Source organism: Lepidochelys olivacea (genome assembly GCF_965140295.1).
Source record: "Lepidochelys olivacea isolate rLepOli2 genome assembly, chromosome: 21".
Classification (NCBI taxonomy): Eukaryota; Metazoa; Chordata; order Testudines; family Cheloniidae; genus Lepidochelys; species Lepidochelys olivacea.
Window position 1 is genome coordinate 14,210,986 of NC_140431.1, and position 18,360 is coordinate 14,229,345.

At 43.2% G+C, this 18,360-nt stretch overlaps 2 protein-coding genes across 8 annotated transcripts in view; one reads left to right on the top strand and one right to left on the bottom strand.

The window, feature by feature from the left end:
• DENND2D (DENN domain containing 2D) overlaps positions 1-5,537 on the top strand; it is a 29,506-nt gene extending 23,969 nt beyond the window's left edge. Inside the window, exons 9-12 of the mRNA XM_084611106.1 lie at positions 578-619; positions 1,314-1,404; positions 3,613-3,852; positions 5,014-5,537. Of these exons, the coding sequence (XP_084467232.1) occupies positions 578-619; positions 1,314-1,404; positions 3,613-3,852; positions 5,014-5,078 (438 nt within the window). The 3' untranslated portion in view covers positions 5,079-5,537. The remainder of the gene's footprint in view (positions 1-577; positions 620-1,313; positions 1,405-3,612; positions 3,853-5,013) is intronic.
• A 4,062-nt stretch (positions 5,538-9,599) lies between these two features.
• CEPT1 (choline/ethanolamine phosphotransferase 1) overlaps positions 9,600-18,360 on the bottom strand; it is a 46,757-nt gene continuing 37,996 nt past the window's right edge. For all 7 annotated transcript variants that reach the window (XM_084611291.1, XM_084611294.1, XM_084611293.1 and 4 more), the window contains exons 6-9: positions 13,911-14,042; positions 11,908-12,066; positions 11,371-11,496; positions 9,600-10,053 (exon numbers count right to left, since the gene is read on the bottom strand). In XM_084611291.1, coding sequence (XP_084467417.1) covers positions 9,934-10,053; positions 11,371-11,496; positions 11,908-12,066; positions 13,911-14,042 — 537 coding nt within the window. In that variant the 3' untranslated portion in view covers positions 9,600-9,933. The remainder of the gene's footprint in view (positions 10,054-11,370; positions 11,497-11,907; positions 12,067-13,910; positions 14,043-18,360) is intronic.

An 18,360-nucleotide genomic window follows, 5' to 3' on the forward strand; every position in this document is an offset into this window, starting at 1 on the left:
CCCTCAGCTAACCTGTAGCCAGCATTGCCCTAAGCGTCTCACTGCTCATAGCTCATGGGAGGTGAGCACACATCTTAGAAAACTAGTATAGACACTGCCAGAGTTTCCAGGACCGTGCGCTCCTTGGCCTTCTGCTGGGAGCACTAACAATGGGGCAGTTGTGGGGCTGTGGCCCTCTCCCGATGGGGATGTGGGCTGAGACTCCTGAACTCATCTCATGTGGGCGTCCCAAGAGACACCGGACAGGAACCACTTTCAGTCTGGGCTGGATTGGACCCAGTGACTGATTCTAGAGGTGAAAGGCTCCAAATCTCCTTTCCATGTCCCAGGTCCATTCGTTCCCCCAGGCCAGGCACTGGTGCTCCTCTTTCACCAGGCAGGAAGTTTGGAGGGGTGGAGAAGCCTTTTCCATTGCAATGACCTAGAGCAGTTCATCATCAGGTGCAGCTCAGAGCTTTTCAAATGGACTTGGGGCACAGAAGACTGCTCTTGAAATACATTCTCTTAACTCGCTGCTGCTCAGAAGCGGCCTTGCAATGCAGCCTGGCTAACACTGCATCCTGTCTGTTGGTTTTAGGTGCTGCTGGTTGACTTGTGCGAAGGGAAGTTCTTAAGATCGGTAGGTGTCCCTGGTGCGATTTAGACTGTCCCTCATGCGATCGCTAGACGCAGGTGCTTGTTCGTTGCTTGACCAGTATTACTGAGCCACTGTAGGGTCCTTAATCCTGGCTTTTCAGTAGCTGTCACTCACTCCTTCCCACCTGTCACTTATTATTTGCACTCTGCAGGCTCAGGGGGGCAGGGCCTCTTGCCCGAAATTACAGAGCACACTGTAACGTTAGCGTTCCTGGTTTCAAAACACCCGGGCACGGCCCTGCAGGGAGAGACCAATGGGAGTTCAGTGCAAAATTAATTTCTCGGACTGTTGTGTTGTCTCTTTCTCGTTACGGGTGGCGGAGGAGAGGCTGTGTCAGAGACAGAGGTGTCAATTAACCCTGCAGAAGGTGTCTCTCCAACATCCTTTGGGATAAAAATTGATAGGCAATAGCTTCTGGCGGTAGCTAGTGAGCCCCACCAAGACTATGGTAATGCAGACTGCATGGCTGCATTAAAGAATGGGTCACAGGGGATCTGGTGGGGGGAGATGTGTTCATTCCAGAATGCTTTGGGCCTGCAGGTACACTCAGAAAGTGGTTCGCCGAGCTAGAATCCTCTCTGATGCTTCAAAACCTTCTTCCCAGTAAAAGCCCCCGTCTCAGGCTTCCCTGGTTTGCAAAAGCTGGCTGTGCTAACATCAGAACATCCTCTTTCAGGTTTGCGACGAAGGAGACATCTTACCGGCCAAGCTGCAGACCGAGATGCTGACTTCTTTAAAGACGCACAACAGCAACAACAACATACAGAGTAGGCAGAGAGCTCTTTCTTTGGGGTGCGCACGGTGGAGTACCTGTGAATGCCCCCACAAAATGACTGCCGGCGTCCCGGGCTAACCAGCCATCCTGGGGCAAGTGGGCTAAGAACCCAGGACCTAATTTCCTACACTGCCCTCTCAGTTCCAGCCAAACCATCTCTAGTGTTGTGTATGCTTTAGACTCACATGCACGCGAAGAGAATAGCTCAGTGGTCTAAGCAGCTGGACTGGAATAGCCAGGGTCCCTGGGTCCCACCTTAGCCCTTCCCGCTTCAGAGGTAGAAAGAGACTGAGGTTTGTGCAGCTTATGGAGTGTGGGGCAAGTCCTCAGCTGGTGTAAAATTATCACTCCATTGGCTTCCTCTCCACATTGACTTTAGTGGAGCTGTGACATCTCCCACCAGCTCAGGATCTGCCCCGGGGTGTCTTCAAAGCAACACTCGAAAGACCAGCACAGAACTGTCAAGGATCCCAAGGCACTTAGCTATGATTGGGGTTTACTTTGTGGTCCTTACCCAACCTTTCGCTTCCCCCACCTGTTGTTCAATGTGATATGCTCTGATTAGCTGCAGCTCCCCACTCCAGAGGTGGCTGCATTTCACCTGCATTTCAGCGGTGCTCTGGTTCTGCAGGTTGGGAAGTGCTCTGCTTTATTCCCCATGCCCAGCTAGCAGGCATAGTACACTGTTTCTGCTCTGCATGAAAACTAAAGTGCAGCCGTGGTCAGAGAAGCCCCAATGGTTATACCGATTTCTTTGTGTGTGCAGCAGAGTCGGACCTGCTGACTTCATTGACAAAAATAGACCCTTTTTATTGTTAGCTCCACAGAGCTAGCGCAGTTCCAGGAGAAGGAGCTTGATTCTAGCAGACGATACTAAATTCCGGTCTTCGTTATTGGTGGGGATGAGCGAAATGGACAGAGCCCAGCGTGACTCTCAGACGCCAGGCTGAGTTTGCAGGGCTGGGTGTTATATAGAGATTTAAAAAAACCCATAGCCTTTCTAGCTGTCGTGCGAGCACGTGTGATCTGGAGTCACTGGAACGCAATAAACGAGGGATTTTTACCAAGTCATTTTCAGACTAGTACCATCCCCTGCCAGTTCTTGTAGTGGCCATATTCTGAGCTGAGCATCTTCCTCCCTAAATTCCACAACCATGTAGGATTGTGGAGACCAGTCAGGGAAGAGAAATAATCCATCAATAGGGAGGGGAGCAAAAAATCCAGAAGGCTCTTGATAGCTTTATCTTGACAAAACAGAAAGCCAGTGACCCTGAATATCCCTCAGTGAAATCTGGATCTGGGAGATCTGGACAGCTAGACTCCCTTCTTCCACTACAGTGTATACGTGCTAATCAAACAGGTGGAGTCCTCCATCCAGAACAGCCTGTGAAGGGCAGTACCACGTGCTAGTGGCTGTCACAACTCTCCTTAATGATTTAACACCAGGAAATTGGATTTTAATGTGTGAAGGAGATGGCCATTGCTTCTGACATGAACACAGCATGTGAATTAGGTCAGCGTGCAATGAGGCCCTCCATCTAGCATCTCGGTAGGCTGGTGTACTTCACATTTTAAGGTGGTAGACGCAATTCCTTGAATGTGTATACAATGCTCGGAGTTCCTTGGAAGCCAAGTGTTATAAGAAGTCCAAGTATGGAGGTCAGCAGTAATTATCCATTGGACTGGGCAATTGAATACCACATTGGGACAGTTCAGTTTATACTCCTGTCGGCTCCTTAGCGAATGGAACCTCCTGGCTTTTCTCCCTTGCCATGGCTGGGTTTGGGAGTCACACAATTTAGCACCATTCAGGTGTTACAGCTGCTTTTGAATGGAAAACGTCCCGGACCTTGGAATGCCCCAGACTGTGGCACAGACAGGAGAAGAGAGGTGGGATGGCCCAGTGGTCAGAGCACTAGCCTGGGACTCAGGAGACCAGGCTTCAAGTTCCTGCCCCACCACAGACGGGGCGATCCTTGGGTGGGTCATTTCGGCCCAGATCCTTTAAGGAAATTTGGAGTGTAAATACTTCTGAGGATCTGTCCTTCCATTCCCCCATGATAGCCCTGTCCTGCCTCACAGAAGGGTTGTGAGTGTAAATACATTCAGATTGTGAGGTGTCCACGTCCTGAGTTAATGGGGGGGTCATGTGAATACCAGCCCCCATGCCCAAACGGTACGTTTTCTATTCCCTTTTCAGCGTCTGAACAAGTGAATGCCCACGTCTCCAAAACCTTCGTGCAATTCTTCGTTAAAACTGTTGGCCATTATACATCACACCTCAAGTGGAATAAGAGCGGCCAGGGCTCCTTTCAGGAGAAGGCGTTCTGCAAAGCCATCACCTCCAAGTCCTGCCGCAAGTTTGTGAAAAGATTTGTGAGGACTCAGATGTTTTCCCTCTTTATCCAGGAAGCGGAAAGGAGCAGGATGATCCAAGAAGGTAAATTGCCCCATCTCCTCCCCCTTCTGTTACTGCCCTGGCATTCAGGAAGCATCAGGATCCCTGGAGGCCACTCTTTGGTTTCTTTGGGCTAGAGGGAGCAGGACTCATTTGCATATTTGCTTGTGCAAATGAGGTGCAAATGTTTTTGTGTGACTGCTCCTGAAAACACAGCCACCGGGGAAGTGGGAGAGATGCTGTTAGAGAAGATGGTACAGGCAGTGATAGTGAGTCTCTCCCGCAACCTCTGCCTGCAATGCACCAGCAGAGACACCCTGGGTCGGTTGCAGTAGTCTCTTCGTCACTGCAGCCCCTGGATGGAGGAGGTAATTGCAGACTCCAGAACTTGGCCTACGTTTGTATTGAATACAGTCAAAGGGCAAGGAGGAAAGGACTAGTGCAAAGCGCTCCTTGCTTATTCTCTTCTCTACAGTGTATTCCCTGACACACACACATCCTGTTTCAGGGCTGTAAGTAACGCAGCATGGCCTAGTAGATGGAGCACTGGACTGAGCCTCAGGAGAGCTTCGTTCTAATTCCTAGCCCTGCCACTGGATTTCTGGCTGATCTTGGGCAAATCACATCACTACTCCGTGCCTCAGTTTACCTATCTGTAAAATGAGCTGTATAAGACCTGGGTATTATGATGATGATTATTGCCACTTTCAAGAAGAATTTCAACAATGTGTCTCAGTTACTGAGCTAGCTGCACCTCTGAGCCCCCGCACTCTCTGAGTGCACTCCCCCATCCCCTTCAGTTTGGATCTGGTACCATTTTATCCCCAATATTTGTGATGCTTGCCCTGCTGGTTCAGCTTCAGCCTATCGTTGCTCGAGGTGCAGGTAGATTTGGAGCCAGTGCTGCTGCTCTGGTGCCGTCCAATGCAAATTGACCGGAGTCATTGGATTCTGTTCCCTGCCTCTCTACCTCCTTCAGCACCTAAATCCCATAGCGATTGGTGTACAATAATAATGTATATGGAGAATATGACCATAGCTCCATCTTCAGGTTCTCTGGTTCTTATGGAGTTTGCTGGGCTAATCTCTGCTTCTGCATCCCTACCACAGCATGTTGTTGTTAAACAGAAACCAGCCAATGACCTCAACTGTTGATGAAACTCCAGTGTCGTGTGTAACTGACCCAGCTTTTGTTTTCCACAGGGTATTTCCAGCAGAAAGTAACTGAATATCAAGAACAAAAAAAGAAACAAAGGACAAATTCCTGAAGTACTGTTCCGAAAGAGGGGAGCCCGGCTGGGCTTGGGCAGATATCTTCCTGCAGCAATATTCTGTCCAGACTGGGTCAGCATCTCGCTCAAAGGCAGAGCGCCCTGTGCTTTGCTGGCTCTGAGCAGCTCTGGAACCTTGCCCATCCTCCTGTGAACGATGAGATGCCTGGTCAACCCAGAACGCCAGTTCCTTCCCAGTCTCTTCTTTCTCAGGGCATGACTGCACGAGAAGCCTCTTTTCTAAATCGCTAGCAAATACGGGTGTGATTTTTTTTTTCCCTGGCCAACTGACACCGTGGACCAAACTGCAGTTCTTAGCCAAAGGAGAGCAAGGAGTTCCTACTGGAAGACAATCACGGACCTTACATAGAAATAGAGTGAAATCAAGGGAGGATTATCTGCTTGCTGTATAATGGCAAAGAATGTAGAATAATTGTTGAGATAAAATGTATTAGTAAGAAATATTTTTAATTCTTATTAAAAAAAAATCTAAATTTTCTAGCTGAGACGTTCTACCCAATGTGTATTCCTGAAGGGCTCCCATTGACAAGGTGGTTTCATGTTCTTTTTATAGCGAATGGCTTCATTGTTCCAGACTTACATGAGCTAAAAACGACTCTGCAGATTTTGATGAGGCTTCCTGAAAGGCACCTGTTGGCTTAGGCATTGATGAGAACAGGAAGCCTAAAATAGACCATGTGAAGGAGAGCAAACTGGGGTTTGGCGGGAAGTTGCTTGTTTGCACTAGCTCCATTTCGGGGGGATGTGTGCCATAGTGGGGCACATGGGAAATCGGCAGCTCAGTGTAGGGAGACAGCATTGTTAAAATTCAGTGGTGCATGCGTTCCTGAAAAGCTGTACTCTTCTGTCCTGTTGTGGATGCTGAATTTTAAAGCTCTTTTCCAGTTCATCTTTTAGAGACTGCATTGAGCTTAATTATGCTTGTCCATCTCTCCCCTTTCTTTATTGCATTCTTACAGGGAGCATAGTGCCAGAGTCCAAACTGGTACTGCCTGCAGTTTTGACTGGCCCCAGTGGGAAGGAACTATCTGGATAAAGCCAGATACCTCACTCCTGCAAGTGCTGGGATGGTTTCACAGATGGGAGAGCTTGCTGCACTCTTTCCCAAAATACACACAGGTTTTTCACTTTACACAATGATGCCTCAAATGACTGCCGCCTTTAGACCCTAGAGATTGCCCAGATGTGTGTGTTATATGTTACCAAAGATATGAGCATTTGTTCTTTGCAGTACTTAGGAGTCTCTCATGGAACATGACCCCATTGTGCTAGGTGTGTACACAATTTATTAGGTGTATTACAATAGTACATAAGATCCCCAGTCCTGGACCAGGACCTGATTGGCCCCTGGTCTGCCTACTGACTACCCCTGTCCTTAGGGAAGATAGTGACCCTCTGCTGTCAGGCAGTTACCTTAGACCTTAGTCCATCCCATGCTTTGCTGCACATTGAGCTACCCACGTTTGCCATCCTTGCCTGTCAGCTGCCTTTCTCTCCACATCTTCCCATTTCATGTTGAGGTGCTGTCAGGCAGTAGAGAGAGAAAAAGGGAGGTGGCAGCTATTTTGAGGGTAGCTCATTGTGCAGTTCTCTGAAGTAAGTGTAGTTTTCCCCTCCTCTTTCCTGTCTCTGTGGTGTTGAAGAGGTGGAGCTAATAATTCCTTCTGAATGTGGTGAGACTTTGGTCACTCTGTTCTCTTGTGGGAGTGAATTCCAGTCATGGGCCATCTATGATTCTGTCAGGCTCTGTCCTCAGCACCTGTAAATCTAACCTATAAGGTTGATATTGTCCCTGAGAAGCAGAGTTATTATGGCCAATCCTAATCAGAGAGGGAGAGACTTTGAAAATTAAGGCTGGAGTTGAATTTGATTCAGTATGCAGTGGGGAATCAGTGTAATGTCCAGAGAACCCAGATGAGCTTAAATTCATAACTCTGTTAGACACTAAAAATCATGGTCTTTATACAGACACTGGGTTTATGGTTTATTACAACAATCAGTAACTCGTTAACCCCCCCTTTTTTTTTTTTTGGTACTCTAGCTCAAGCGGTATTAACAGGTCACTTCACCTTGAGTAACACATATTGTGAGACCAATTACTTATGCTAAACAATCTGTTCCACCTTGTATTTAGCTGTGACAAGTACCTTTCCCAGACCTCAAGAAGAGCTTGGTGTAGCTCCAAAGCTTGTCTCTCTCACCAAAAGAAGTTAGTCCAATAAAAAGTATTAGCTCACCCATCTTGTCTCTCCAGATCCTGAAAGGCATTTAGGTGCCTAGCTCCCAGTGGTTTCAATGGGAGTTAGGCTCCACAATGCCTTTGAGTATCTGGGCCTTATCCTCCCCCGTGCCTCAGTCCCCCACCTGTAAAATGGAGATAATAGCACTGCCCTACCACTCAGGGGCATTCTGAGAAAAAAATCATTAAAGATTTTGAGGTGTTCAGACACAACAGAAATGGGGACTATATACGTACTGTATATAGACACAGTTTCTGTATCACACTCTTTGCCATAAGTTTGAGATGTCTTATAAATTAAAAAAAACCCACAAACCAACCAATGTTTTTGTTTCATTGGCCCCTAGATAGAGGGGAAATTTTCTGCCTGGTAGTGTGGTTTTTAGGGGTAGCTCAAAGCACCATATGTCACATTTTGTTTTCAAGACAGTGAGGTTTGTACTTATTCTGATGCGTTCCAGGAAGCCCTGCACCCAGTGCTTGCTTGTATTCTACATCAGAAAGGGTAAAGTTTAAGGTTGAACTTGCAACATTCGGTCTCTTTGGCCTTATGAAGTATGATACACTTTACTTAGAAATCTCATTCAGTTTCTCAATTAATTCCACAACCTTAGGCCCATATATCTATAATAATCTGCAATCACATAAATAGAGACAGTATCATAATGCATAAGGACAAAGTTCATTTATTACAGGCAATTTGTACAGTACCTATATGCATACACTTTATGAGCAGTAACATTTCTCAAGTACAAGGAGCAAGCTCCCCACAGCACCTGGTAATGCTGAAGCTTTACAAGCAGAAATGGGAAATCTTCCTCCTAGAGTTAAGACTAGGGGTACTGGAGCTACCAGTTAGTGAAAAGCCTGGGAAAAGGTGCATCTTATAGCATTTCCTGGACAGGCTTTAGTTTAGACGTATTTCCAGAAGTGAAGGCCTCATGTTGACTCCCTCAAGCCTCATCCTTGAGACATTAGATTAATTAACAATTAATTGTTCCTGACCAACACAAATGGTGCAGTGGATCAGACTGGGCGCAGTGGTCTCTGAGATAGCTAGACAAGAGGAATTTTAAGGCTCTGGGACTGCAGTTGGTAAGCAGCACTTTAAAATTTCCTATCTTGATCAGGGTCTTCTGTGCCCTTGCTAGTAACCGGCAGCTCACTATATGCACTGATGTGGCTCTGAGCTGAGCCCACTCATGGACTAGTCAGTGCAAATGTACCTTTGAGTGGCTTTTGCCTTTCATTTTAGTATTTAAATGGCAGGATACAACGGATGAGCAGGGGTGTAAGTATTCAGTTTAGATTGATTTCAGTAGGTTACATCTTGCTTTGGTCCTGGAATTCTGCATCAGCACATACACCCTTAGATCAGCATGTGACTTCTGACAGAGCAATCATATGGGAAGAGATTCCTGGAGAAATATTTGACACATTGAGGTTGTGCAACTCCTAATACCTAAAAGGGGGCAGTATGGCTTATCACTTAGAGAAGTGAAGTAGAATCCAGACTCTTAGTAGTCCTACTCCAGACCCAATATGAACTACTGGGAAGTTATTTAGATTCCTTGTGCCTCAATGTACCACACATAAAATGGGCATAATATGCCTATGGCTTCGGGAGCTGGGCTGTAAGGCTTTGCTAATTAGCAAAGAAAGTGCTTTGAGATGCTTGGTTGACAGGCACTGTAGACACATGAAGCATCATAAAAGTCTCTCTAAACAGCAGTTCAGATTTTGCTTCATCAGACCAAGTACTTAACCCAGTGTGACAAAGCAGCTGACACACATGGAAAGACAATTGTAGCTCTTAGAATTTCCTTATTTATTAAAGAGCAGAAAGAAATTTTTGCTTAAATTCTATACGTAAAAAAGTAACAGTAAAATTTGCTTTTAAAGTTTTTCCACTGAAGAAAATTATGAAATAAGTTTTCTTTTTTATTTAAAAAAAAATTAATGGACAAAGACACCACACTATATTGCATGCTGATAGTCACCCCCTTCTCCGATAAGGTCCCACTAAAATATACTGTTGAACGGTATATGTAAGCAAATGAACCACCTCAATCGGGACTGAAAGTCCCTTCAGCTATTTCAGCCACACAAGCTAGTGGGATCTCTCTGTTTTACAAGCTCAGCTCTTTAGTAAAAGAAATTTCAAGTGGACACTAAAGTATTTCACTAAGATGATGAAATATTAAAATTATAAAGCACATTTTTTGCAGTTTGTAAATATACTACATTAGAAATTTCAGTTGTTAGGGATCCATTCACCATAGATCGTTTATTCCGTTTTCAAGGTAATTACAAAGACAAAGCATTACTCCCTGCATGCTTTCCTGGGCACAGAACCAGTAAAGTTGACTACATGATGTTTGACTGGAGAGTACTTGGAATTCACTCTCTCATAGGCAAAGACTAGTTAAGGAGTGTTACCAGTAACAAAGAATAAAAGTTATACAACGTTGATTATAATAAATTAGATTTGTTCTTATCTGCTCCTTTTGCCTTAGTCTCCTAAATATGTTCATATTCTTCCCTATAGAAAACACTTGTTTCGTATTTCTCATCACAGCAACCACCCAGTCGCTAATGGTGATTAGAATGTGTAGAAGAGACCTTGATTCTGAATACATGGATGCGCAGATGGGAAGCAATCTGATTGCACACACTGATGCAGTAGCGGAGCAAATCAAAGAGGGAAAAGATCTGCAAAGGGAAAAATGGCATGTGTTAGATCTATCTATACTCGACATGAATGTACCATGTTTCATCTATCCTTCATGTTATCACAATCTCTCTAAAAGCATCAAGGACTGCTCTCTTGAGTCCTTCTCTCCCTCCACTAAAGGTTTATTCCTATATTCTTCATTTTTCAGCTTAGAATTTAAATCTACATTTCAATAAAAGAAAAATTGTAGTGACCGTAGAAAGCTTTTGTAAGAGGTCCCATGATTTCAAGTGTGGAATTCTGATCTTACTTTGGGACAAAATGTACACAACGTTGTATTTGAATGTATTTTAAAAGTGTTCCACTGTAATGGGAATGATCAAGTTTCAGCATCATAATTTATGCAGGTTGAACCTTTATTACATACCAAGCTCCCAACTAAAAAACACACGCCCCAGTGAGGATGAAGTGAATGTACTGTAATTCCCTAATAGCTGGGCTTTTCCACCACTTGCAGCTAGTACAGAAAGAAGTTCCCAGCTGCTCACAGGATTAAGCAGCTGTAATCATGTTACACCTGCACAGCATGCTTTAGAATGGCTGTCTAGAAAGTAAAAAGAACAGGAGGACTTGTGGCACCTTAGAGACTAACCAATGTATTTGAGCATGAGCTTTCGTGAGCCACAGCTCACTTCATCGGATGCATTCAATAGCTCACGAAGGCTTATGCTCAAATACATTGGTTAGTCTCTAAGGTGCCACAAGTCCTCCTGTTCTTTCTGCGGATACAGACTAACACGGCTGCTCCTCTGAAACCTGTCTAGAAAGTGGCAGCCTGATCTGAACTTGGTTTGGTTTTCAATGCTCTAATCAAGGACAGACATGGCTATATAGCCAAGACTTCCTCTGTGAGACTGGTCCTGGCAGCTATCATTGCTCTGACACTACATGAATTTCAGGAATTCCACCGGTGGGTTTGTGTGTTATAGAGTTTTTGCTGTGGTGCACCCCAAAGTGTGGAAATTATGTTCCTGCAAAAATACATCTCAGCACATTTCTCCCCAATGGGTTCTAAACCTAGGACTTTGAGTACTGCTCATTCAACATAGCTTTAAAACTGTGTTTAAACAGAGTGGGGTCCATAAGCCCAACCAAACCATGTTTCAGCCAAATTAGCCTGAACCCTGTTTAAAACTGATTCAGGCAAGAAGGCTCCCAAATCCATGCTTCTTGGTGAAAACTGGGTGTGATCTGTGCACAACTGGCACAAACTCTGTATGCATGTGGGGAGTGTGAGCAAACAAGCAGATGCAAAAAAGATCATTGATAAACAGAAAATACAATGACCTACTTACCATGGCAATCCAAAGTACAATATATTCATCAATAAAGCTGTTAAAGTACTGGTCCAAGAACAAAAGTGCTGGACCTATGAATGCTGTATCATGCAGATGCATTTCACTTTTGGTCATATGTGCAACCTATTAAAAGAAAAAAAGAGAGAGAGACAGACACAGTATTCTAAACAAATCACAAAATATATTTTGACCCAATATTTTCAGCTGATTAACAAGACATCCTTATAGAATATTTTAATGAAATGTCACCAAAAATTATTGCAATGTAAATTACATGCTGCTGGTTCATTCCTTTGTGGGCTATGACAAATTCTCAAGAAAAATGTGGGTTGTAGCTACCAATTAGAACCACTACAGATTCATGGGATATACAGAAGTTGCATTAAATCACTTTAATACAGCGAAGGAAGGGTGTGGCTCATCAATTCAGGGAAACTGACTTTGTGGGGAAGGTAGACCTTTGAGAAACTATAAAGACCATCTTATACAATAACAAAGATAAAGGAAAAGAATCAACGACTCCGAGACACTTACCACCAATTTGTTAGTTATCTTAGCAGATACAAAACCAAAAGTAAGTATATACAGGCAAGGATGCTTTTCAAAGAGCTGTACAGCAGATTTCTTGTAGATCATTGCAGCTAATATGATCACTGACCCAATATGAAGAAAGGGTGAAAGGACACTTGTTCCCTATAGTGAGGGAGAAGAAAGTGTTAGCTTAATGAAAAGTGCACACAAGTGAACAACAGATGTGTTGTGTGCATATTATTTAAATTAAATTGTGCCTGTCTGAACTCACTTGTGCCAATAGTGAAATGTGACTGAGGGTGTCAGCTGATAATGTGGTTGGAGCCTTTGGTTTGAAGGTCTCATAAATTGTGTGTTGCATGAAGAAAACATGCAGTTTCAGCTACAAAACAAAAAATGTATGTATTGGGGTGACGGGGAGGGAAGAGAGGAGAAGGCTTCAAATTGCAAAAAATGGTGCTGTGGTTATCTTCTAACTCCTGTACAACAGGAAGGAAATGATTCTGTTCTTAAATGACAGGGGCCCAAACATGTGTGTGTCTGTTTAATGGTGATAATACATTTTTGTTAAGATGTCAATGCTCAAAAGCAAAATATAACTAAAAAGACTAGTCCAACTCACTCAACTGGCACAAACACAAAAACCAGACTCTCCTAAAAAGTTCACAAAACCTTCCACAACTCCTCCCACTCCCCAAAAAAAATCACAAGTCCCTTAAGAAAGAAGTCTGACAAGAATATTAACTTTTACTTTTATCCCCTCTGGAAGGTCAATAGCTTTCATATTCTTGTCAGAAGCAAAAACACCAAACAAAAAGCATGCGCATCAGAGAGGGAGTCTGGTTTGGATAATTCATGGATTCTAGAAGGTAAGACCTTGTAGAACATAAGAATAGCCACAGTGGGTCAGACCAATGCTCCATCTAGCCCAGTATCCTGTCTTCCAACAGTGGCCAATGCCAGGTGCTTCAGAGGGAATGAACAGATCAGGCAATCATCAAGTGATCCATCACCTGTCATCCGCTCCCAGCTTCTGGCAAACACAAGCAGACAAACTCTGACCATCCTGGCCAATAGCCATTGATGGACCTATCCTCCATGAACTTATCTAGCTCTTTTTTGAGCCCTGTTATAATTTTGGCCTTCACAACATCTGCTACCACAGAGTTCCACAGGTTGACTGTGCATTGTGTGAAGAAGTACTCCTTGTGTTTGTTTTAAACTTGCTGCCTATTAATTTCATTGGGTGACCCCTAGTTCTCGTGTTATGTGAAATGGTAAATAACATTTCCTTATTCACTTTCTCCACACCAGTCATGACTTTATACACCTCTATCCTATCCCCTCGGAGTCGTCTCTTTTCCAAGATGAAAAGTCCCAGTCTTTTAAATCTCTCCTCATACAGAAGCTGTTCCATACCCCTAGTAATTTTTGTTGTCCTCCTCTGCCCCTTTTCCAATTCTAATATATCTTTTTTCAGAAGGAGCGACCAGATCTGCACACAGTATTCAAGATGTGGGCGTACCATGGATTTATATATTGAGGCATTATGACATTTTCTGTCTTATTATCAATCCCTTTCCTAATGGTTCCTCACTTTTGGTTCGCTTTTTTGATTGCCCCTGCATAGTGAGTAGATATTTTCAGAGAACTATCCACAATGACCCGAAGATCTCTTTCTTGAGTGGTAATAGCTAATTTAGACCCCATCATTTTGTATATACATAGGACTAATGTCAAAGCATGGGAGGTGATTTTATCGTTCATCTATTTCAAATCCATCCTTTTAAAACCTTTTCTCAATTCCAAAAGCTACCATTTTCATTTAGACAAGATTTATCCCTTTTTTCAAGCTAGTAAACTAGGTGAAAGTGGATTTTACACCAAAAGCAGACATTAACACACTTGAAAGCATATCAATTTTCTATAAACCATCATGCAAACTACAGAGCACTCAGAAAAAGTGGTAACATAATAGATTCATAAAAGCAAAACAAAGCACTCACAGCTATAGTTGATCCATTTTTGCCAACACCACCTGTGAAGATCACACCAAAATAGTTTGTGCAGGAGAATATGGTTCCTGCAACAGTACAAAGAGCTGGGAATATTTTCATTTGAATATTCAGCACTGGAATCTTGACAATAGAGAAATAAAAAGATTAAAATATGTACAATTAATCTAAAATCGTGTTTACCTATTTCAAGTAAACTCAAACACTCCACTTTTCTAACTCCACTTGGGTTTTCCTCTCTCCCCCCAAAATTAGTCAATATTGGTTTAAATTTCTACGAACGAAATTTGGGAGGAATTTTTCTCACCCGCCATATCAGCAAAATTCCCTGATCGATTTGCTTTTATATTTAATTACCAGAGAAGAGCAGACATGGAGCAGAATCCCTTTCTCCTAATATTATCCTTCACAATGCTGGACACTTATCAACCAACCTCTAAAACCTGAGCCGGGGTTCCTCAGCACGGAGAGAACAGAGGCCTAGCACAGGTGAAAGGATAGACCCCACACTTAGTATCCCAGCCCTGAGTGCAGGGTGAAGCCAGATATCAGTGGGGATTAGATGTGAAGACCCATAAACTGGACCACACCCCAGAGGACAGACAAGGTGTCATGAGAGGAGGCATGATAGGGAACAGCAGAGAGGCAACCAGCCGCTAAGGTTACTTTTCAAAGTAAGACGGGAGTGGGTGGCTGGGCTGGTAGCAAGGGAGTGAGAAATGAGGGCAAGATGGGCTGGGAAGGAAGACTAATAATCCTCTCTCATCTTTTCGACACAGTGCCTTGGGCGGAGAAGTAATTATAAGAAGAGAGGGAACCACCCAGCAACAAGAGTCCAACCTTATCTATCCAACTGCTAAAGAACAACTTGAACCCTCCAGTAACAAGCATCTACACTCATACCTTTTCCAAAATGAGTAAACATGCGCCGTAGTGAACATCCCCATATGTCTATTTCATATGGGACCCTAAATGGGTTCAAGTTGTTTTTATTTTAGTATTTTGAATTGCATGCCCAGTCTGGTTTTCAGGCTTTTCTAATAGATAATTCTTAGCACTTACATCATGCTTTACAACTTCAAAGCACTGTGCAAACAACAATCAGACCATACACACCCCCATCTTTGATATTTTATTATCCCCATTTTAGAGAGAGACAGCAAGTGACTCAGCCAAGTTCACTTTGAATGAGTGGCTGGAACTGGGATTAGAATTCAGTGGGTTCAAGCAGATTTTTTGTTGAATTACAAGGTGCAGTTACAGGTTTCAGAGTAGCAGCTGTGTTAGTCTGTATCCACAAAAAGAAAAGGAGTACTTGTCGCACCTTAGAGACTAACAAATTTATTTGAGCACAAGCTTTCGGGAGCTACAGCTCACTTCATCGGATGCATGTAGTGGAAAAAGGTGCAGTTAGAGACTAATCTGGCTCTGTAGTTCTATCCATGTGTTGCCCATATGGAGCCTACAACCAATACCAAGCGGAGGAGGAGGAGTAACAGCACCTCACCTGATTGTTGCTCTGCACTCTGGAGTTCCCCTTGAGCAGGAAGTTCTAATTATGCTCTTTTGAACAATCTCAGGTACCCCTCCTACCCAGCCTGCTTACTCTGCACTTTTGCTCAAAGACAGGATTCAGACAGTGAAACCGCAACAGAGTGAAGAGAGCTAGCTGAACTGAACAATTCAGTAACAAACACACCATTACTCTCAGAGCTGCTCCAGAGCTTGTACCACTCTTATTAAACAGCCCGGCTGTGCTGCCATCTGTTTTGATAATGATGCTTTCTCCAGTGGTCAGTGGAAGTATTTGAGAATGGGGTGATGGGGTTGCGCTTCTTTGTATATGTGAGGAGAGAAGAGCAAGAGTAGCATTCTGCCCATGGTGGAATCTGTACAGAGGAGGTTTCAGGATGCCACAGAGAAAGGAGTTGCAACAGTCAAGAGATCTTGTATGTTGGCAAAAGAACAGGATTTATAATTCACCACTAGGGCAGCTCCAGGAACAATGTACAATACGGACAGTGGAAACTGTAACGTGGACAGGGCTCAGAGTAGGCTGAGACCACATCATGATAAAAATGTTTGATTCCACCTGAGCCATATCTATATTACGGCTCCCACCACTGCTATCACTGATGGAGCTGCACCAAGTGATTAATTACAAGGTCCTATTTTTGCCCAGCGTAAACAGACCCTACGTGATAGGAGATGAAGGCTAGGACAAAGACTTCCACAGTGGTGGAGTGAAGGAAGTTAATGTTGCAAAGCCGTGACAAAACCGATTTGCAGCTAAAGTAAATGTGGGAAGAGTCCTGAGTCAAAGATTATGCAAAGGTTAAGAACGGCGGAGACAAATGGATGGCGTGAGTCAAAGAAGGAAACAAGAGATAGAGTTCTGCTGGAGGATGATCCTCATACTTTATTAACACTTCTGTCTTTAGAGTGTTTAGCTAACGGAGGCTGAGATAAAGCCACAGGTTTACTTATTCTTTGGTATTCTACATAGAATTGTAGCCCATACTATAGTTTTGCCCTTTACACACAGCTTGATCTTGCCAGGTGTTGACCACTGACTTCAGTGGGAGTTAAAGGTGTGTAACACTTAGTAGGACTGAATGTATAGTGCTGAAAAGAGTCCCAGGTCAGATCTTCTTCAGATAAAGTATGCTTCTCTATTAAATCCTTTGAAGTTGATCAAGACTGGTTATGCCGCTGCAACAGCAGGATACCCAACTTCAAAAATAGAGTGCAGTCTGCTTAAAAGTAATGGTGTTTCAAGTTCTGCCACAGAGAAGTAAGCATGTCAATAAAAATAAATGTCACAATGGGTAAGTGCTCTAATCTGTTCTTGGGCAACCAGTGTTCAGATCCAGATTCCTTCGTAAGGGAAAATGAGTTTGGGACACTTATTCATGACTCATTTTAATCCGTTTACCTCCTATAACTAGGCTTGGAAGAACTAGATTTTGAGCTGTAAATGTCAATTTCACTGCACACACCAGCCAATGAAAAAAACATTACCATAGACAATAATCAAAGTTTACATATAGGCAAAGTAAGAGAAATGCTACTTGAGAACTTAGAGTTTTAAGGGTATATCCTCTGAATATTTTGACATGTGATGTTGACAATTTGCGTTTTAATGGTTGTAAAGCTTTAACTTTTTGAATCTCTATGTCTCCTGTCATTAGATAATTATTGTCTGACACCCTCCCCCATTATTTGACCTTCCCATAATTTCCACAACGGTGAATATTTAAACTGATAAAAATTGGAGGAAAAAAAAACTAACTTAAAAATAAACATCAATATAATCCATCAAAATTATAAAGAAATAAAAATGGAATTCTTCCAAGCCTACATATAACTGACCCATAGCTCAACATGTCCACAATCAACAAAACCTCTGGTCAAGAGGGAGAATGAGGAATCTGAGAGAGAGTCAAGAATGACAGTTATCAAGATGAGATGTGGTCAAGGAACGGGAACAAGTTGAAGGGTGAAAGGCAGAACACAGAAGATATCAGAATCAGAAACAAGAACAAAGCAGAAGTGAGAATAAAAGGGGGAGGAGTTCTGACTGGATGTTATCAAGATCCCATGCTCCAGGAAGTTGGAGATGTAGGGAAGAAGGGAGACCATTAAAGCAGCAAGTAGGGTCAAGAGAAAGTTGATTGACAGCACACATGAAACGTGGAGAGAAAGGAGGCAGAGGAGAAGGAATAGTTAATGATGAGACAAGAGAAGGGATGGGAGCAGGGATTAGAGACTTACGTACCACATGTGAAGATACTTCTATCATCAATGTTGGTGGCTGTCAATGAAACAGGATTCATAGAGGGTGAGGTACAATAAAGTAGTGGAGCGAACCACGACTGAGATGCAGACAGGCAGAAGAGCAATGTTGAGGGGATAGTACTCCATAAAAGAGAACACATTTAAATAGTGGTATTTCTCCCTATAAATATTTCTTGTGATTTGATTCTTTTCCTTCATAGTTCAGATTCATAGAAGGTAGTGTGGCAGAACAAACCGGGCTAGTCATAGTGGAAGGTTTAAATCAACTTCTCCTCCCTGTAAACTTTCCAATTACCTGAGAGTATCTTTTTGCCTAGTAAAGCATTAGACAAATTTCTTGACTGCCTTTCTACATGGTCTTCAGCTCTTCTCATATGTATGGCAAACTCCACTTACTACATGAATTAAAATAACGCGTAGCGCTTATAAAACATTTCACAAATATTACCCTAATTAATTAATCCAAACAGTGCCCATGTGAGGTATTATCCTTATTTTACTGATAAGGAAACAGATAAGGAAGGCTTAAGTAATTTACCCAGTGTCACAGAGTGAGTGGGTGTCAAGGCTGGGATATAAATTCTGAGTTCACAGGCTCATGCTCACACCTCTTCACCACTCTACACTATCAGGGTGAAACTGA